The 18303-nt window shown below is 44.7% G+C and overlaps 1 protein-coding gene across 6 annotated transcripts in view; it reads right to left on the bottom strand.

Annotated features, from left to right (window-relative positions):
• LOC147638441 (uncharacterized) overlaps window positions 1–18303 on the bottom strand; it is a 108145-nt gene that overhangs the window by 75404 nt on the left and 14438 nt on the right. For all 6 annotated transcript variants that reach the window (XM_086798360.1, XM_086798354.1, XM_086798356.1 and 3 more), the window contains exon 3: window positions 8554–8716. In XM_086798360.1, coding sequence (XP_086654486.1) covers window positions 8554–8716 — 163 coding nt within the window. The remainder of the gene's footprint in view (window positions 1–8553; window positions 8717–18303) is intronic.

The following is an 18303-nucleotide window of genomic DNA, read 5'->3' as shown; positions in this document are numbered from 1 at the left end:
TGAAATGCAGCTCAAGAATCTTTCCCCAGCTAAAGATTTGTCAACGATGTAGAAAGCACGGGGTGCAAGGCGAGGATAGGCCAGCTTACATTAACACCTAATCAAGCATGGTTCGAACTATCAATTCTTTCGAGGTTGCATGTCCTTGTGGGTGGCAATGGTGTTGTTAGAGGTCATCTCCTGTCTTTATCAGACACCAGGCCTCTGTTGTGGGTGTGCCCGCCCTTTGTAGGTGTTTTCTCATTTTTCCTCACTCCTCGTATTTTTCCCAATTTTTTCCTATTTTTACCAAGTGTGGGAGGCAGTTCTTTGCACCCTGGCTGATCCAGACACTGGCCGACTGCTGGTCACGATGTCTTGGATGCTGGCCGACTGCTGGTCAAGATGTCCTGGATGCTGGCCGACTGGTGGATGGAGTGGACATTTAGGTCCAGTCGGCTGCCTTTTCTACAGGCCGACTGCATGTATGGGGCCATTTTACACACCATTGTATCTTGTTTTCACTTCGGGATCTTGTGTATAGAGCAAAGTTACACGCCTATCTCTCTCCTTCTCTTGTGTTGTCTATTTTCTGCACTCTACTTGCTCTTGTGGTCTCAAATTTGGTTATCATCTCCGCTGCGTATTTTGACATGGTATCAGAACCATAGGCTCTTGAAAGATCTTGGGAGTTTTCTGAGCAAGAGGGGGATTGTTGTGTTGCTGATTGGTGGATTGTTAGGGATTGTTCGGGAAGAGAAGAAGCAAGAGGAAGGCGGGTTGAGTTGCTGGACAGCCACTTGCGGTTTAAAGTTTTTTTTCCCACCCACCCACCCTTTTTCAGTTACATCCCCGCGATGGCAGATTTGTTAGAGATGGCTGAGAAGCATGTGAAGATCCCAACACTCCCCACGTTCGCAGTGGACCGTCACTTGGACGGGAACAATTACGGCATCTGGAAGGTTATGATGGAGTCTGTGCTGGAGTCATATGACCTTGCTGATTTCATCGTTATCGGGGTTCCACGGCCGGAAGCAGAGGAAGGGGAGTTATAGTCAACCAAGAAGGACCGCGAGGCACAGGCATAGATGTGAATTCGTGCCAACGCCAGGGTCCGTTCATTTATCTTCCTCAACTGCACACCGCAAGTAATCAATTACGTAAAGCATATGACGCTGGCCAAAGGCATATGGCAGCACTTGGCTTCTCTTTATAACAGGGTATCGCCCATAAAGAGGATTTCCTTGGAAGTACAGATGCAGGTTATGAACCCTGCAAAGTCGTCGACGATGGGGAGCACATTAACAAGCTGCAAGCCCTTCAGCAGGAGCACATTAACAAGCTGCAAGCCCTTCAGCAGGAAGTCCTCCAAGCTGGGAAGGAGATATCATCAGAAGATATGGCCATTACTTTGCTGTCCCACTTGCCTGCTCAGTATTCCGCTTTCTACTCCTCTTTGATTACTAGTGGCAGGCTCAGCACCATTACATGGGAGGAGCTTGTGCCCATGGTCTTAGACCAGGAGGAACGATTCACGAACCCTCCTCACAACGGAGGTTCGGAGGCCTTAACTAGCCAACGGCCGAAAGGCCGGAATAACAACAAGGGCAAAGGGAAGGCTTCACCGGAGAAGTCTTCTGAGAAGAAGCCTGACACAGATTGAGAGAAATTGAAGGCCGAGAGGTCCTGCAATGATTGTGGCGAGAAAGGCCACTATTGGAGGAAGTGTCATAAGCGGACTGGGAAGAGTGCTGATTCTTCAGCCTCAGCTGCAAAGACTCTTGCATTTGTGCACTTAGAGATGATGGACTCAGATGCTTCATCGTCTTCGAGCGAGGAGGCAATTGGCTTCACCACAAAGGATACCCGAGAATGGATTCTTGACAGTGGTGCTTCCAGGCACATGACTCCGTCCCGAGACTTCTTTTTGCATCTGAAACCGCAGTCAAGTCGCATCTTCATTGGCGACAACTCGACCATTCCGATACACAGTGAGGGCCGGATGGAGATTATTCCCGACGGCAAGGGGGGCAAGCATGCCTCCCGTGTTCTTTACATCCCTGCTCTTGGTTTTCATCTTCTGTCAGTGCATGAAGTATGCAAGACTGGCTTTCGGGTGGAATTTGAGGAGCATTCAGTTGCTCTATGGGACCGTGAGACTAGCCAGGTTGTTTGGGAAGGCGGTGTGGAGAATGGTATCTACAAGCTCTCTGCACTCTCCTCATTGACAGGTTCTCAGGTCGGAGATCTATGGCACTTTCGTTTTGGCCACTTAAATGTGGATGCACTGCGGCGAGCTTTCCGGGACAAAATGGTGGTTGGCTTGCCAGATGTTGGCAACAAGCAAGGACGTTGCAGTTCTTACATACGTGGTAAGCAGCACAAGGAATCCTTTCCGAAGCAGGCTTCCAGGCAGGCTTCAAAACCATTGGAGTTGATTCACACTGATTTGTGTGGACCTCAGCAGACACCATCATTGGGAGGATCTCTCTATTTCATGCTGCTTGTTGATGACTGTACCAGATTCACATGAGTCTACTTTCTTTCACATAAGCACCAAGCTTTTGCACGGTTCAAGGATTGGCACGTGATGGTGGAAAAAGAGTCTGGATTGCAGGTAATGACTCTTAGGGCTGACAAAGGCGGTGAATTCTCTTCGAATGTTTTTCTCAGATTTTATGCGGACCATGGCATCAAGAGGGAACTGGCCAATACAGGATCGCCTTCAGAGAATGGAGTTGTAGAACGCAAAAAACAGAACTGTGGTGGAGATGGCGAGGACCATGCTGGAGCATCGTGATCTTCCTCGTCCACTCTGGGGAGAGGCTGTGGCAACGGCTGTCCATACCCTCAACCGGTCTCCAATGACTTCAGTACCTAATATGACTTCGTTTGAGGCATACTTTGGCAGAAAACCTAATGTCTCCCACTTCCGTGTTTTTGGGAGCGATGCGTATGTACATATTCCGAAGAAGCAGAGGGGGAAGCTTGACTCCAAATCCCGCAAGCTTATATTTGTGGGGTATAATTCTCTTTCCAAGGGATACAGATTGTATGATCCAGAGAGGAATGAGATTGTTGTCAGCCGAGATGTGGTCTTTGATGAGCATGTTCCAGTATCCACTGTCGAGGAGCCGCCACTTCTTGGAGATCCAGAGGAGTCTGATGATGATTCCCAGTCCATTGTTCCAGTTGATCAACCACAATCAGTACAGGAGGTTGAGCCCACAGCTGGAGTAGAGCCCCCGCAACGGCAGGAGGCTCCACGATCTGTTCAAGTACCCAGGTGGTTGATGGACACCCTTCGGGAGTCAGGTGTCACAAGAGTCCCTCGAAGATCGCACAAGAGTCCGCGACAAAAGCAATACAGCGGAGCTTCTTCAGGTAAACTATGCTCTGATGTCTCGTATTATGCGGGACGAGGAGCCCACTTCCGTTAAGGAAGCCCTTTCACAGCATACTTGGAGAAAAGCCATGCAGGTGGAACTTGATCCCATCGAGAAGAACAACACATGGGAGTTAGTACCGAGGCCGTCGAAACGGTCAGTCATTGGTGTCAAATGGGTCAGATGGGTCGGTGGACAAACACAAAGCCAGACTCGTGGCTAAAGGTTATGCTCAGCGGCCAGGCATCGACTACGAGGATACCTTTGCACCGACAGCCAGGATGTCCCCGATTCGGACTATTCTTGCCCTTGCTTCTTCTGAGAGGTGGCCTGTGTATCAAATGGATGTAAAATCTACGTTCCTTAATGGTGACCTGCAGGAGGAGGTGTATGTTGAGCAGCCTCCAGGATTTGTTGTTCCAAGATCAAAAGGGATGGTTTACAGGTTACGTAAGGCCTTGTATGGTCTTAAGCAAGCTCCCAGGGCTTGGAATCAGAAGATTGATTCCTTCTTTGTTCGGACTAGTTTTCAGAGATCGGTTGCAGATCCCAACCTGTATCTCTTTCGGGAACGCGGCATGGTTACGATTATCATCCTTTATGTGGATGATCTCATTCTCACCGGTGGTCATGTGGAGCACATTGGCGTGACGAAGGCTGCCTTGTCAAAGGAGTTTGAGATGACCGACCTAGGCTTACTCCACTTCTTTTTGGGATTGGAGATCTGGCAGACCCAGAGGGGGTTTTCTGTCTCTCAGCAGCGGTATGTTCATGAGTTGCTTGAGGCCTTTGGGATGGAAAACTGCAAGCCTATTACTTCACCGATGGACCCAAATACAAAGTTAACTGTTAATGATCCTTGTGAGCTAGTTCATGCCTCGCAGTATCGGAAGTTGGTTGGTTCATTGATCTGGTTGCTGAACACCAAATTGGACTTGAGCTTCTCCGTGGGGCTGTTGAGCTCTTTTATGCAGACACCATTGAAGTCTCATTGACATGCAGGATTGCGGATCTTGCAGTATCTATAGAGTACGAACGATCTAGGACTCTTTTACATAGGAGGGAATGGAGTCGGACTCCAAGGTTGAAGTGACTCAGATTGGGGAGGAGATCCAGACACGAGGAGATCTACTTCAAGTTACAGTTTTACCCTCAGCTCAAGAGCAGTTTCTTGGAGCAGTAAGAGGCAGCCAACTATTGCCATATCTTCAACAGAGGCAGAGTACCAGGCTGCTTGTGGTGCTACTTGCGAGGTTGTGTGGCTACGGAGGCTCCTAGGCGAGATTGGGTTTCCACAGAAGGAGCCCACAGTCATCCAGTGTGATAACCAGAGTAGTATAGCTATTGCTCGGAACCCGGTCTTCCATGCCCGGACCAAGCACATAGAGATACAGTATCACTTTGTACGTGAGAAGATCTTGGCTGGTGACATCTTGCCACTTTATTGTTCGATGGAGGACAATGTGGCGGACCTCTTCACGAAGTATCTACCTCAGGCTACGCTCAGGCGGCACTCCAGCTCCCTAGGGTTGATTTCACAGCCAGGAGCTAAGAGGGGGTGTTAGAAGTCATCTCCTGTCTTTATCAGACACCAGGGCCTCTGTTGTGGGTGTGCCCGCCCTTTGTAGGTGTTCTCATTTTTCCTCACTCCTCGTATTTTTTCCCATTTTTTACTATTTTTACCAGGTGTGGGAGGCAGTTCTTTGCACCCTGGCTGATCCAGACACTGGCCGACTGCTGGTCAGGATGTCCTAGATGCTGGCCGACTGCTCCTTCTGGTCCCCAACCTCTCATGTATGCTGGCCGACTGTGTACAACTGGTCGACTGGTGGTGGATGGAGCTGGTCGTAGACATTCAGGTCCAGTCGACTGCCTTTTCTACAGGCCGACTGCATGTATGGGGCCATATTAAATGGCCCCATGGCCCCAACACCATTGTATCTTGTTTTCACTTCGAGATCTTGTGTATAGAGCAGAGTTACACGCCTATCTCTCTCCTTCCCTTGTGCTGTCTATTTTCTGCACTCTACTTGCTCTTGTGGTCTCAGATTTGGTTATCATCTCCGCTGCGTATTTTGACAGGTGTGGGGGGGTGGGTGAGCGAGGTTCTCTCAAATTTGCATGCCTACGTGTCTTGATTTTGTATTATTTGCAATAGTTTAGTAGGCAGCCTACTTTTTTTTACCCGTTTTTGACCCCCTATCTCACTCACGTAGCCTTTTGTCTAATCTTGATAAATTAGGGAGCTGATGAATAGCCTCCAGCTACTCTTAGAAAAGTGGGAGGGCAATCGAATCCTATGCTCCAACTGGCCCTAGATCTAGATTGACTGCATTCAGTGCTGCAGCAACAACTGGACAGTTGATCTCATACTTGAACTCATAGCCAATGAGGTTGTGTAATATTACACAAACATACACACACACAGATAAATGCATACATGCATTCGTGTGTGTGTGTGTGTGTGTGTGTGTGTGTGATGATTCCTCGGGCTGCATTTTTTTTGGCACGAGCATATGCTCATGATTCCTTCTTTATGCCACAGAATTCTTCCCGGGAAGTTCAAATGCTTATGACCACTCTTTCATTCTATGGCTTGGCACCGGGATTGCATGTCAATTTTGACAAATCTAAATTACTTCCCCTGAAACAATGTGACTAGCATTCTATTCTTTGGCCGGGTCAGGTGGTGCATTCCAAAGATGTAGTCACGCATTTGGGATATCCCATAGGATGGCATATCACCAGAAAGCAGCAGCTAAAATGGATCTTCCAAAGACTTCAACATAAACTGGAATACTGGAAGATTTCTACTTGGCCTCTTCATGTCAGGCTCAGAATAGTACAGTCCATTGTAATGTCCTATGTCCAATTCTATTTGCCTTTGCTGCATTGGTCCTCCAGGGATATTTCAGCCTTTATGTCTCAAGCTATGGAGATGTTATGGAGGACAAAAACTGCTGTGAAAGCATTGAGACTGATGAAGATGGAAATGGTGTGCTCTCCTAGGATGCATGGTGGACTTAATGTCCTCAATATAAGATATCATGTACTTGCAAGGAAGGCGACTATGCTGCATACTTTTTTCCGCCAACAACAGCCATGGACTTGTATGCTAGCATCCATGTGTGTCAACATGAGCAGTTGTGCTTATGGTCATTGGATTACTGATCATTGGGAGGTTGTCATTGGGAGATTTGTAGGGAAGATACCTGGCTGTCCTTTCTCTACTGCTCTGATACTTGACTGGAAACAAGTACTTTCTAAGGTCAAATGGGCTCCTGATAATTGCTCAGGGACAAACTCAATGAGAAAAGAAAGTATTCATTGGAGTGCCATCTTTGACATTCCACTCACTTTACTGGAACCTGTTCGGGCATACAATCTCATGAAATTGGGAATTAGATACATACATGATGTGGTAGATGATCAGGGCTATGTCTTATCTTTTCCTCAGGCCACTGCTTCCTATGCATTGGGAATGCATCATAGGTCTATATGGAAGAAAATTGCTGATTTATTACATCCTTTTCTACCTGTTCCTCCTGTGGCTGACACAGACAGGCTTACGGATTGGCAATTGCAACCCTCTGCTACATGCACTCATCCTGTTCCTCTTCCTGCCTTAACCTCCATCAAAGCTTACAGGCTTCTTCAACCTACTCCATGGATTCAGCAACATGCCAATTCTCTGTGGCATATAAGGAAGCCCCTCTCATGGTGGCGTAAGAATCTCGGGATGTTATGGAAGTGTAAAATGCCATTGAAACAAAGACTTTTTCTTTGGAGATGTATGACAGGCACATTGTCAAGGGGGGTCACACTTGCTAAACGTCGCATTGCACCATCCACATGTTTAAGATGTCAGGCTCCTTCAGAGACTGTTCTTCATTTGCTTTGGCACTGCCCGTGTTCTAGGAACCTCCTCAGGAGAATTTCAGATTATCTTCGGCTCCGTTTCCCGAGTCACAGATTTGGGAAACATTTCTGGCTCTTTGGCAGATTTATGAGGTCTTTGTCTCAATACTCACTATTTCTCTCTTGGGTGAGATATTGGGCTCTTTGGACAATCTGGAGTGAGCATAATTTGGCATACTTGGGTCGGCAGATTCACAAGTCATATGAATCTTTCCGAGCCTCATTGCGGCAATCCTTATATGATGCCTGCCATGAGGGTGATATGGATGCTTCTTACATAGAGCTTTTCTTTTTATGTTTCTGATCTTTGGGATACTCTCCATTTCGGAGACCTCCCATCATGTAAATCTATGAGCATATAAATATACTGCACTGGATATTACCAAAAAAAAGTGTGTGTGTGTGTGTGTGAAGAGAAGACACACACACACACGCACGCACGCATATACATGTGTGTGTGTGAAGAGAAGAGACACACACACAAAGTGGGAGGGCAATCGTGTCCTATGCTCCAACTGGCCCTAGATCTAGATTGACTGCATTCAGTGCTACTGCAACAACTGGACAGTTGATCTCATACTTGAACTCATAGCCAATGAGGTTGTGTAATATCACACACACACACAGATAAATGCATACATACATTCGTGTGTGTGTGTGTGTGTGTGTGTGTGTGTGTGAAGAGAAGAGACACACACACACACATGCATATACATGCATGCTGGTGTGGACAAGGGAGAGTTTCATTCTTTGAAGTGCCTACTGCAACTCCAGCTCCAGGACTCTTACTAGTCCACTAATGATGTAAAATCAGCCAATCCAGCTCTAGACGATGTGGCTTAAGTGTAAAGATGCAAGCTGAAGGTATGGGCTAAATGGCTCATGATCAGATGGCGGAAAACCTACACAGTTGGCAAAGCAGCTGTAACACGCCTGTCACAAACCATTTATGAAGAGGATAAAGACCAAGGCACAAAAGTACAAAAATCAAGAGCCTACCGAGGCCACAAATGCAACCCAAGCACCCTTTAATCATTTAAAAATTCAGCAAGTGAAACCAGCAGCCTTTTAGAAGGCAAAATATGGTAGAAGGGCTGGAAAGAAATTGGCAATGGGCCTTCACAAAAGTGTGCCCTCTAATCAAGAGATGGGGCTCTAAAATGAGCAGAAAGGGGTCTTTTTATAACCCAGTTTTGGCTAAACTTATGTCGGCAACTTACAACCATTTTTATTTTTTTTTTAAAGAACGGCATAGACATGAAAGAATTACCTTGACATAGTTTGTGCCATCACTTGAATCTGTGGTCGCATCACTATCTCCATCAAATCGATCTGATGTTGAAGCCGGATTTGCAATCCGAAAGCTTTCAGCTGTAGTCTCTGTCCTCCTGCTCAGTAAAACTCTACCAGGGAATGACCTGCCACTCAGCAACCTAAGACATTCTCCAAAACAAAAAAACCGACAAACTTGTAAGAGAAAAAGAAAGAAGGGGTCATTATAAGCTTGAACTTGCATATGATTTTAAATGTATGCATATTTAGATTATTCAACACACACATATGTACCTGCACCATACATGCATAATGCATTCCTTCACACACACACACACACACACACATATATATATATATAAGGTCAGAAAAATCTGAACTTACGAATTGAGAGATTTCAGAAAGAAATAATAGTGAAGAAGGACAAAGACAAAAACAAAGCATTTGAAAGATCAAAAATAAATAAACTAACAAATCTAGCTACTAAGAAGAGGAAATCAAAAGATAATATCAAACAAAGACTTTTAATTAAGACATTAACAAAAAAAACAAAAACCAAAAAACCAAAAAAAAACAAAAACAAAAAAACAAAAAACAAAAACAAACAAACTCAAAAAAACAAAAAACAAAAAACAACAACAAACAAACCCAAAAAAACAAAAACAAAAACAAAACAAAATAAAAAACAAGAAACAAGAAAACAAAACAAAACAATTACATGAATGAAAGAAACTTCAAAAATTTTAAATTTTAAATTTTTTTAGAAAAAAAACACACACACACACACTTCTTCTTAATAAGAACTTAAACCTTTTGAGCTGAGATACTAAACAACAACACAAAATAGCAAAACAGAGAATTGTAAACTCTAGACCTAAAGTACTAAGAGCCAGAACCAAACATTAAGCTAAACTTTAAAAAAAACTTCGACTCAAAAGTGCAACCATTAACTCCAATGTCTATCCAAACATGAAGTGTAGGTTCATCAACTCTATCATGCATAGCGTGGACAATAAGCTATGACATCCCTTCTCACGTCATCAGTGCCCAAGAGTAGGTGCAGGTTTGTATAAGGTTAGTCCAAAAGAACATGCTTTATAAAACCAGCGAACTGAGTTTCTATCACTCTCCGGAGGTGATGGACAGTTGTATCCAAACACATGCACACTTTTTCTTTTGTTTCTTTTCTTCCGATGACAGGAAGAACACAGTTGAATTATTTTTTGTCTCATAGGCCGACTTTGGCCTCTCGTAGACGTTAATATCTCTCTCTCTCTCTCTCTCTCTCTCTCTCTCTCTCTCTATATATATATATATATATATATATATATATATATACCACAGTCAGTAAGCATCAAGTAGTCAACCCCTGGAACAAACCTGTCAGGGGCTCTGGAGGGTCTTGTGGACCTCCGTACCCAATGACCATCATTTGCAGGTTGCTGTCCAGCCTGCATATCACCCATTGGTGGCTCCTGTTCCATGCCATAAGGCTGAAATATCATGCCCGGTATCTCCTCTAACTGTGGTATATCCATAGGGATATCTTCTGCCATCTCTGGCTGTCCATTTGGACCATTTTCAGCACCATTTAAGGGCTGGTTTTCCTGCTATAATGGCTGATTTACAGCCCTTTGTTGTTGTCCATGATGTCCATCATCATCAAAGATGACTCTGCCAGGCTCCTGTTGCCTTGCAGGCTCCTTATACATGCATGTTTCATCAAAAATGACATCATTGCTGCGTATGATCTTTCTATTCATGGGATCCCAAAGTCTATACCCCATTTCACCTCTGTCACCATATCCTAGGAATATGCATTTGTGAGACTTAGGATCAAGTTTGGTGCGCATTTCCCTGCGTATGTGCACGTACGCAACGCAACCAAACACTCTCAAGTGCTTGTATGACGGAGGCTTCCCTGTCCATACTTCCTCTGGCACTTTCCCACCAAGCCTCGTGTTAGGTGACCTGTTTATAAGGTGAACGGCTGTCATAACAGCTTCAGCCCAAAAACCATGAGGTAATGCAGCATGTGACAACATAGAACGGACCTTCTCCTGAATGGTCCTGTTCATCCTCTCTACTGTCCCGTTTTGTGGAGGATCATAAGGAGTAGAGAGCTCCCTCTTGATGCCTTTAGCATCACAAAAGTCCTGAAACTGTTTGGACATATACTCTCCACCATTGTCGGAACGCAAAGCCTTCAGTGTTTTACCAGTTTGATTCTCAACAAGAGCAACAAACTTCTGAAACACTGCGAATGTATCACTCTTCAAACGAAGAGGATAGACCCACACCTTGCGTGTGGCATCATCAATAAAAGACACAAAATATTTTGCCCCTCCTAAAGAAAGCTGAGGCATCTCACATACATCTGTATGCACAAGCTCTAACTGAGCATCTTTCTGTCCAAGAGCTTTCTTGTGGGGGCACTGTAGTTGCCTACCATATATACAATGCTCACAAAACTGAAAACTTGAAAACTTTAGAGAAGGCAGGTAACCCAAACGAGACAATTGCTCCATTCCCTTGACACTCATGTGTCCCAACCGGCTATGCCACATAGAAATTTCCGGCAGCTCGGTTGCATTTACATTAGCATGGTGACAAACACCTGGATGCATAAAGTAAAGAGTGTCCACCTTAGAGCCTCTGGCAACAACCAGTGAGCCCTTACAAATCTTCCACTTTCCACGACCAAATGTGGTAACATAATCAGCATCATCAAGCTGTCCAGTAGAAAGCAGATTCTTCTTGATCTCAGACACATGCCTGACATCATGGAGCATAAGCTGTGAGCCATCTGAAAACACAAGCCTCACATCACCTCTGCCAAGAATCTTGCATGCATGGTTATCACCCAAATAAACCACTCCTTCATTGCCAGCAGTATACCTGACAAACAAGTCTCTGCAACCTGTGACATGAAAGGAGGCACCTGAATCAATGATCCATGAGTGCATACCATGACCACCTGTAAGAAGTGAATGGGCATCAAGTGAAGACGTAAAGAGGACCTCATCCTCACTGCCACCTGCATGTGACACATTGATTTCTTCAATCTTGACTCCACTTTTGCCCTTTGGCTTTACATCTTTGGCTTCATCCTTCTCTTTGTCTTTGCCTTTTCCCTTTTCCTTTTGATCATTTTTCCATTTGTAGCATTGCTTTTTAATGTGTCCCTTCTTGCCACAATAATGGCATTCCAAATCCTTTTTGGAGCGAGACTTGCTCCTTCCCCTTTCTTGGCTTTTTCCCCTTTGTTGGGATCTCCCACGTGCATTCATTGCATTGGACTTTCCAACAGAGTTGTTTTTCCTGTTCATCTCTTCTTGAAGAAGAGCACCCCCAACATCTGCATATGACAGCATAGCATGCGAATTGCTAGTGGCTGTCCTGAATGTGTCCCAACTCTCTGGCAAAGTGCATAACAGAAAAGTGGCTTTGAACTCATCGTCCATTGCCAACTTTTGATTAATGACCTGGCTGACAATACCATTAAACTCATTTAGATGGGCTGTCATAGAGGCCCCTTCCTTCATCTGAAGACCTATGAGTTTCTTCAACCAATACACTTTGCTTGAGGCACTTTGTTGGGCATACAAGTCCTGCAATCTCTGCCACATTCCCCAAGCTGTCTTCTCTTCACGAATGCTGAAAAGTAATGAGTCTGACACAGACAACATGATAGTAGATCTTGCCAGCTCATCCATATCTTCCCACTCTTCAGCAGTAAGAGAAGCGGGCATTACACCCCTTTCTTTGATAGGCTTGTGCTGCTTTTTCTGGAGCAACACATTGTAGCACTGGGTTTGCCAAATATCATAGTTATGCGAGCCTTCAAGCTTCTTGATGTGAAGCAATGAAGAGCTCTCACCTGTGGTTGCCATAGCAATATGCAACCTGTCAATGCCTGACTCCCTGCAAAATGTGCAAACACTGCACCAAAAGCACACAAAGTGCTCACAGTTGTTCTCCCAAGCTTTATCTCCCACTGTGGAAGCAAGAATGCAACTTTTCTCCCACTTTATGTGATGATATCATCAAAATCTGGTTGCTGCAGATTTTGGACAGCACCTTAAATGTGCTCTGTTGCCCTTCCAAAGTACTGTACAGCAATACCAAGTGCTCACCAATGATGTACCAAACCTGTACCGGCAAGTACAGCAGCTGAAATTGAACCTTTTGGTCACTCAAAACAGTGTACAGCCATGCCAAAACATGCACAAAGCTGTGCCAAATCTGTACCAGCGGGTACAGTAGCAATAAATGCTCTCCTGGCTGTACAAATGAGTGAAAATCAGACTTTTACAGTCCCGAACACTGCATACAACAGTCCCGAACAGAAATTGAGCAAAAGCCCCTTGACTGCAAGCTGATTTCTGAGGATTCAAGGCATAAAAGTCTTGCCTGCTGCTTTGCCAAGCTTAACAAGCATACGAACTTGAAAAGCCCCTTGATTTAAGATCAATTTTTGATCATACATGGTACATTGACGCACATGAAGGCATCCAGAGTGTTGACGATGCTTCCCCCTGGCCACATATACATCAAATACATGAAAGCCCCTTGATTTACAGGCACATTGAGTGCTTGTAAGGCATCAACACATTATCCACAGCATCAAATGCGATTGCCTGCATGCAAATCAACCAAATCGGCACAAAAGCCCCTTGATTTGCACTGCAATTTGCTGCAATTTTGCCCAAATGTGCGATTTTTCACATCATACAGCATGTATGAGTGCTTAATTGCACAATTACATCAAAAGCCCCAAATTTCGACATCCAATTTCCTGCAAATTGATCCTGATTGTGACCAATTTCCTGCAAATTGATCCTGATTGTGACCAATTTCCTGCAAATTGATCCTGATTGTGACCAATGTCACCCAATATTGCCAATTTTGCTCAGAAATTGAGCAATTTGGCACCTGTACCTGCTCAATTGATGATTGACATGCTCAATTGCAAATCCCAAAAAAAAATTTGAGGAAAATACCTTGTAATTTTTGATTTTTCTTCAATTTGCAGGCTGAATTTTGTTGTTGCAGGAAAAGGGGTGATGAAGCTGCTGTAGCTGTAGTTCATGTACGGATTTTGGTGATGAATTTGGTGCTCCTCTACGCCCAGCCTCTCGGCTGCATCCAGTACTGCAGGGCAGTGTGTAGGCGGCAAGGTAAATCTCTGCAGGGCAGCGTGGAAGTCCTCATCATGGTAATCGATGCACAACCTGTAGCGAATCTGCCCACATGCGTTGCTGCGCTGACTGGTTGGGCAGCTTGGCTGCGCCTGCTGGGCAGCGTGGCTGCGCATGCCCTCTCTTCAGAGTTGTGCGCTGTATACAGGTTCCGCCCAACGTGTGCTTCGCCGATGATTAACACGCCTTCGCCTACTTTACGGCTGTGGTAGCCTTCGCTTCACGCTTTCGCTTCAGTGGCTCGCTGCTTTCGCTCAACGCTCACTCACGCGCTACACGTGTTCTTGGGTGTCCCGCTTGCTGTGCACTTGTGTTCGCTACTTTGATGCGATGCCTGTAAGCTGAAACCTGCTGGTCGCTTCTGGCCTCTTCACACACAAGCTGCGCCCAGCCCTAGACCACGTGCTAGCCCAGCCCTAGACCGAGCACAAAGGCTCTTCACGACTGCTGGCTACCTTCCTAAGCCGATTGCTACTGCACAGAGACACCGGCTCTGATACCAGTTGTGTGGGAGAAACAGGAATTAGGGTTAGGTTAATGTTCATGTGGGAGACATACACAGAGAAACAACAAGGGAGAGAGAGAGAGAGAGAGAGAGAGAGAGAGAGAGAGAGTTGTGGGGATAAGTCAACTCATGAGGCATGAGTGTGTGACTCCCCTATCACACATGTATATTGCACTAGTACACATAGTGCACTTAGTACATTAAAAGTACTAAGTGTACTATGTACTATAACTTATGGGCTTGTACACACTATAAGGGTGGGCATTATGCCTTTACCCCAACAATCATAAAAGCTGTGCCATCTGGACATAATCCCTTATAATGCTGCGCCTTTAGCCGCCTTGTCCTCTAGTCCAGCCGATGTCATCTTCTGATGCAGCCGACAGTCCCCACTTGCAACTGACAGCTTCCTCTTCATGTCCTCCATGCCTTGCTCCAAGTCCACACTGGCTAATCTGCACTCTGTGCTCCATAAATCCTGGTTCTATCTGGTTCATACTCTTTATCTGGCTGCCTCTTCTGGACCAGCATCTAAGAATGTCCATGGCATCTTTCATGCACATGACATCCCCCTCTGCTAAACCTAATGACGGGATTCCAACCTGTTTTTGGATGACTGTCATCATCCCAATCTTTTCCTTGGATGGATGCCAGATGGTTGGCAGGAGCCCATGGTGCTGGCCGACTGCACCTCATGGCTGGCCAACCTGTTTTACACAGTCGTGGAGGTGCTGGTGGCTGGCCGACCTGCTTCCTACAGTCGTGGAGACAACTACTGCTGGCCGACTGCTTTATGCAGTCGTGGAGAGCTGGCCGACTGCATGCATGGGGCATATAAATAGGCCCCATGCTCCTCACCATTGTATCATTCAGTTTTCTGCGGGATCTTGTGTATAGAGAAGTGTTAACACGCCTATTTCTCTGTGTCTCTTGTGCTGTCTATTATCTGCATTCTACTTGCTCTTGTGAACCCAAGTTTGGTTATCATTTCCGCTGCATATTCTGACAATATACACACACTTTTTTTTTTTGTAAAGCTTCATGTCATTAATTACAGGTGGGAAACCTCAAAACGAGGAAAACCCACCAAAAAGACCATATACAAGGGAGACTACTAGAGTGTTCACTATGTTCAGTGTGAACATAGTTAAACATCTAAAAACAATCTGTAAAAAGAGCATACAGAGATGAGTCAATCTCATGAAGAGAGAGACAGTCATATAAAGATTGCTGAAGAGAGGAACAGAAGAATGAGTAAGCATCCAAATGAGGCCCAGCAAAAACTATCCTGTTGCGAGACTGCCAGGTAGTCCATAAAGCCCAGTAGCGAACCCAATCAAAGAAGACTTTATAGGATCTAAGGGGTGAAGGGAGAAGACCGAAGATCCAAAAGTATTTCCCAAAGGGTGCCTGTCAAAAGCGGGCTCTCAAACGTGCAGCAATCCGATCCAATAAAGTCCTAGTCAGAGGACAACTCCACAAAAGATGAAAGACTGTCTCTTGAGAAGCACCACAACTATGACAAGTTGAAGGTGCCAAAAGTCGCCTAGCCAAGAAAAGGCCGACTGGCAAGACTCCAATCAAGCATCTCCATAAAAAAAGTCTACTTTTCAAAGGAAGACTGCATTTCCAAAGAGAATGAAGCCGCTGTTTCCACCAAGCCTGACTTTTATGAAGATGCCAAATCTGATTCGCATGTTCTTGAACCCAAGAGGCAGGCAACAAGAGATGATATATCGAATGAACCGAAAGTTTAGCCATTGATAAAGGGCCTCGTGCAGGTTGTTCTCTTCTAAGGCTCCAATCAATCAAACGATCAGAACGATCCAAATCTGCAATTGGTTCAAAAGGAGCAAGAAGCTCTCGAATAAGCTACCAGATTGATCTATAATGCATCCCCAGACCAAATTTTCTGGCGGCAACCACAAAAGAAAGCACATGGCCACCAGCATCCAAAACATCATCAATAAGATAAACCCCTTTCTTTGAAAGGAAATATGCCTTCCTAGGCTCACGTAGAGCCAAGGGTACATCAAAAGCCTTTGACCAATGAATACTCTCAAGGCGAAGCGAAGAAGATTGCGCATTAAGCCTAGGATTCCAAAAAAGATATTGCGTAATCTGTTTCCAGGCAAAAATTAACTTAGATGAAAGAGGGCAGCCGACAATTTTTCCATCGAAATGGCTGAAAATTGCATCCCAATACGTAACAGTCCACTTTCCAAAAGCAGGTGAAGACATAGACATACACATATGACCCAACATAATAGCCCATGGCTGGCGCTGTTGTACAAATTCCAACAGCTAAGTGGATTTACGAGCAAGCACATGAAAATGAATATTCAATATGTTCAAGCCACCATGTATCTTTGGAGAACACATCTTTGGCATTGACAAAAGACGAAGACCCTTTTTACGATGTTGAGTTTTCCACACAATTGCCATTGCCAGAGACAAAAACCGATCTATATCAGCTTTTCTCCACATAATCAATGGAAGAAAGAACTGTATGTAAGCCATTACAATAGCCTGCACTATCCTGAGACGTACATGAAGAGGCCAAGTGGAAAGCTGCCAATAATCAATTTTGCGATTCAATTTTAGCATAACCCATTGAATCATTTGTGAAGATGACAGCTGCCAAGGGTAACCCAAATGACGAACGATATGTCCACCAGGAGGTATTCCATCGGGCCACAATACATGATGCCATTGCTGTACGTTAAGCGCAAGCAAGGTAGACTTACGGAAATTCACTTTCAAACCAGCAGCCAGACCAAAAAGTTCCAAAGCCTCCATTAATCTCTGAAGATCTTGTTGCGTATTCTTGGGCATAAAAAAAGAATCATCAACATAAGCCTGAGCCAGGAAAGTATGCCCAGCAGGAAGCTGTAAGCCATGCAATTCATCAGTAGCTTGCAAAAAATCCAAGTAGCAAAGAAAAGGATGCATGGCAATAGCAAACAAAAAGGAACTAAGCGGACAACCCTGGCGAACTGAACATCCCAATTTCCAAGAATTCGATAGAGAAGAGCTCAAAATCAAAGAAGCATCACTGTCATTATAGAGCCAATACACAATATTTTGCCACTTCGCACCGAAACCAAGATAACTCATAGTCATAGCTATATAGTCCCAATGCACGGAATCAAAAGCTTTCTCGATATCAACCTGCAAAATGAGTACATCCTGCTTAGTGTATTTGGCATATTCAATGGCAATATAAGCATTAGCCAAATTATCATTGATTTGCCTCCGAGGCACAAAACCATATTGCGCAGGATGCAAACCATCATGTAAAAATCCTTTAATACGATTTGCCAACATCTTAGTCAGAAGCTTATAGATGACAGGCATAAGAGTAATGGGCCTCCAATCAGAAAAAGCTTCACAAAGATCCCGTTTAGGGAAAAGCTTAACCAATCCTTCTTTCCAAGAAGATGGTAGTACATCATTTGCCCAAGCTTCATTGATCATATACAGCAATGATTGTTCCAGCTGAGGCCAAAAAGCATGGAAAAATTCCACTGTCAATCCATCCCATCCAGGAGATTTCCATCGACCCATTGAACGTAAAGCATCTTTAAGTTCAATATCAGTGAACGGAGATTCTAATTCCAAAGCATCCTGTGGAGAAATAATGGGCCGAACATGATGCAATAAAGCATAACGAGCATTAAATATGTCAGGTGAAGTAGTTGGCGGTTTAGCAAAAAGAGCTGCAAAATACTGACTAGCAATATACGAGAGCTCCGACAAAGAATGAGTCCATTGACCATCAGATTTTTTCACCCTTCTGATGCATTCCTTTTGTCTTGAAGCATGTAGATTTTTGAAAAAATCTTTGGAAGAGCAACCCTTATCTATGATAGCTCGATGTCGCGAACGTGTCAACCATTTTTGCAATTTTCTCTGATCATTTAGCATGAGGAAATGCTTAGCCTGCATTAAAGGTTCTTGTTCATTAGTATTTAAAACCCGAAACTGAGCAAGATCAGCCATAGATTGACATGTTTCTTTAGCCTGCAAGATCCGATCCCGC

The sequence above is a fragment of the Cibotium barometz genome, chromosome 5 (genome assembly GCF_041138505.1).
Source record: "Cibotium barometz isolate CiBa-2024 chromosome 5, ASM4113850v1, whole genome shotgun sequence".
Taxonomy (NCBI): domain Eukaryota; kingdom Viridiplantae; phylum Streptophyta; class Polypodiopsida; order Cyatheales; family Cibotiaceae; genus Cibotium; species Cibotium barometz.
The sequence above is the reverse complement of the archived record's forward strand: the minus strand, read 5'-3'. Positions and strand labels throughout refer to the sequence as shown.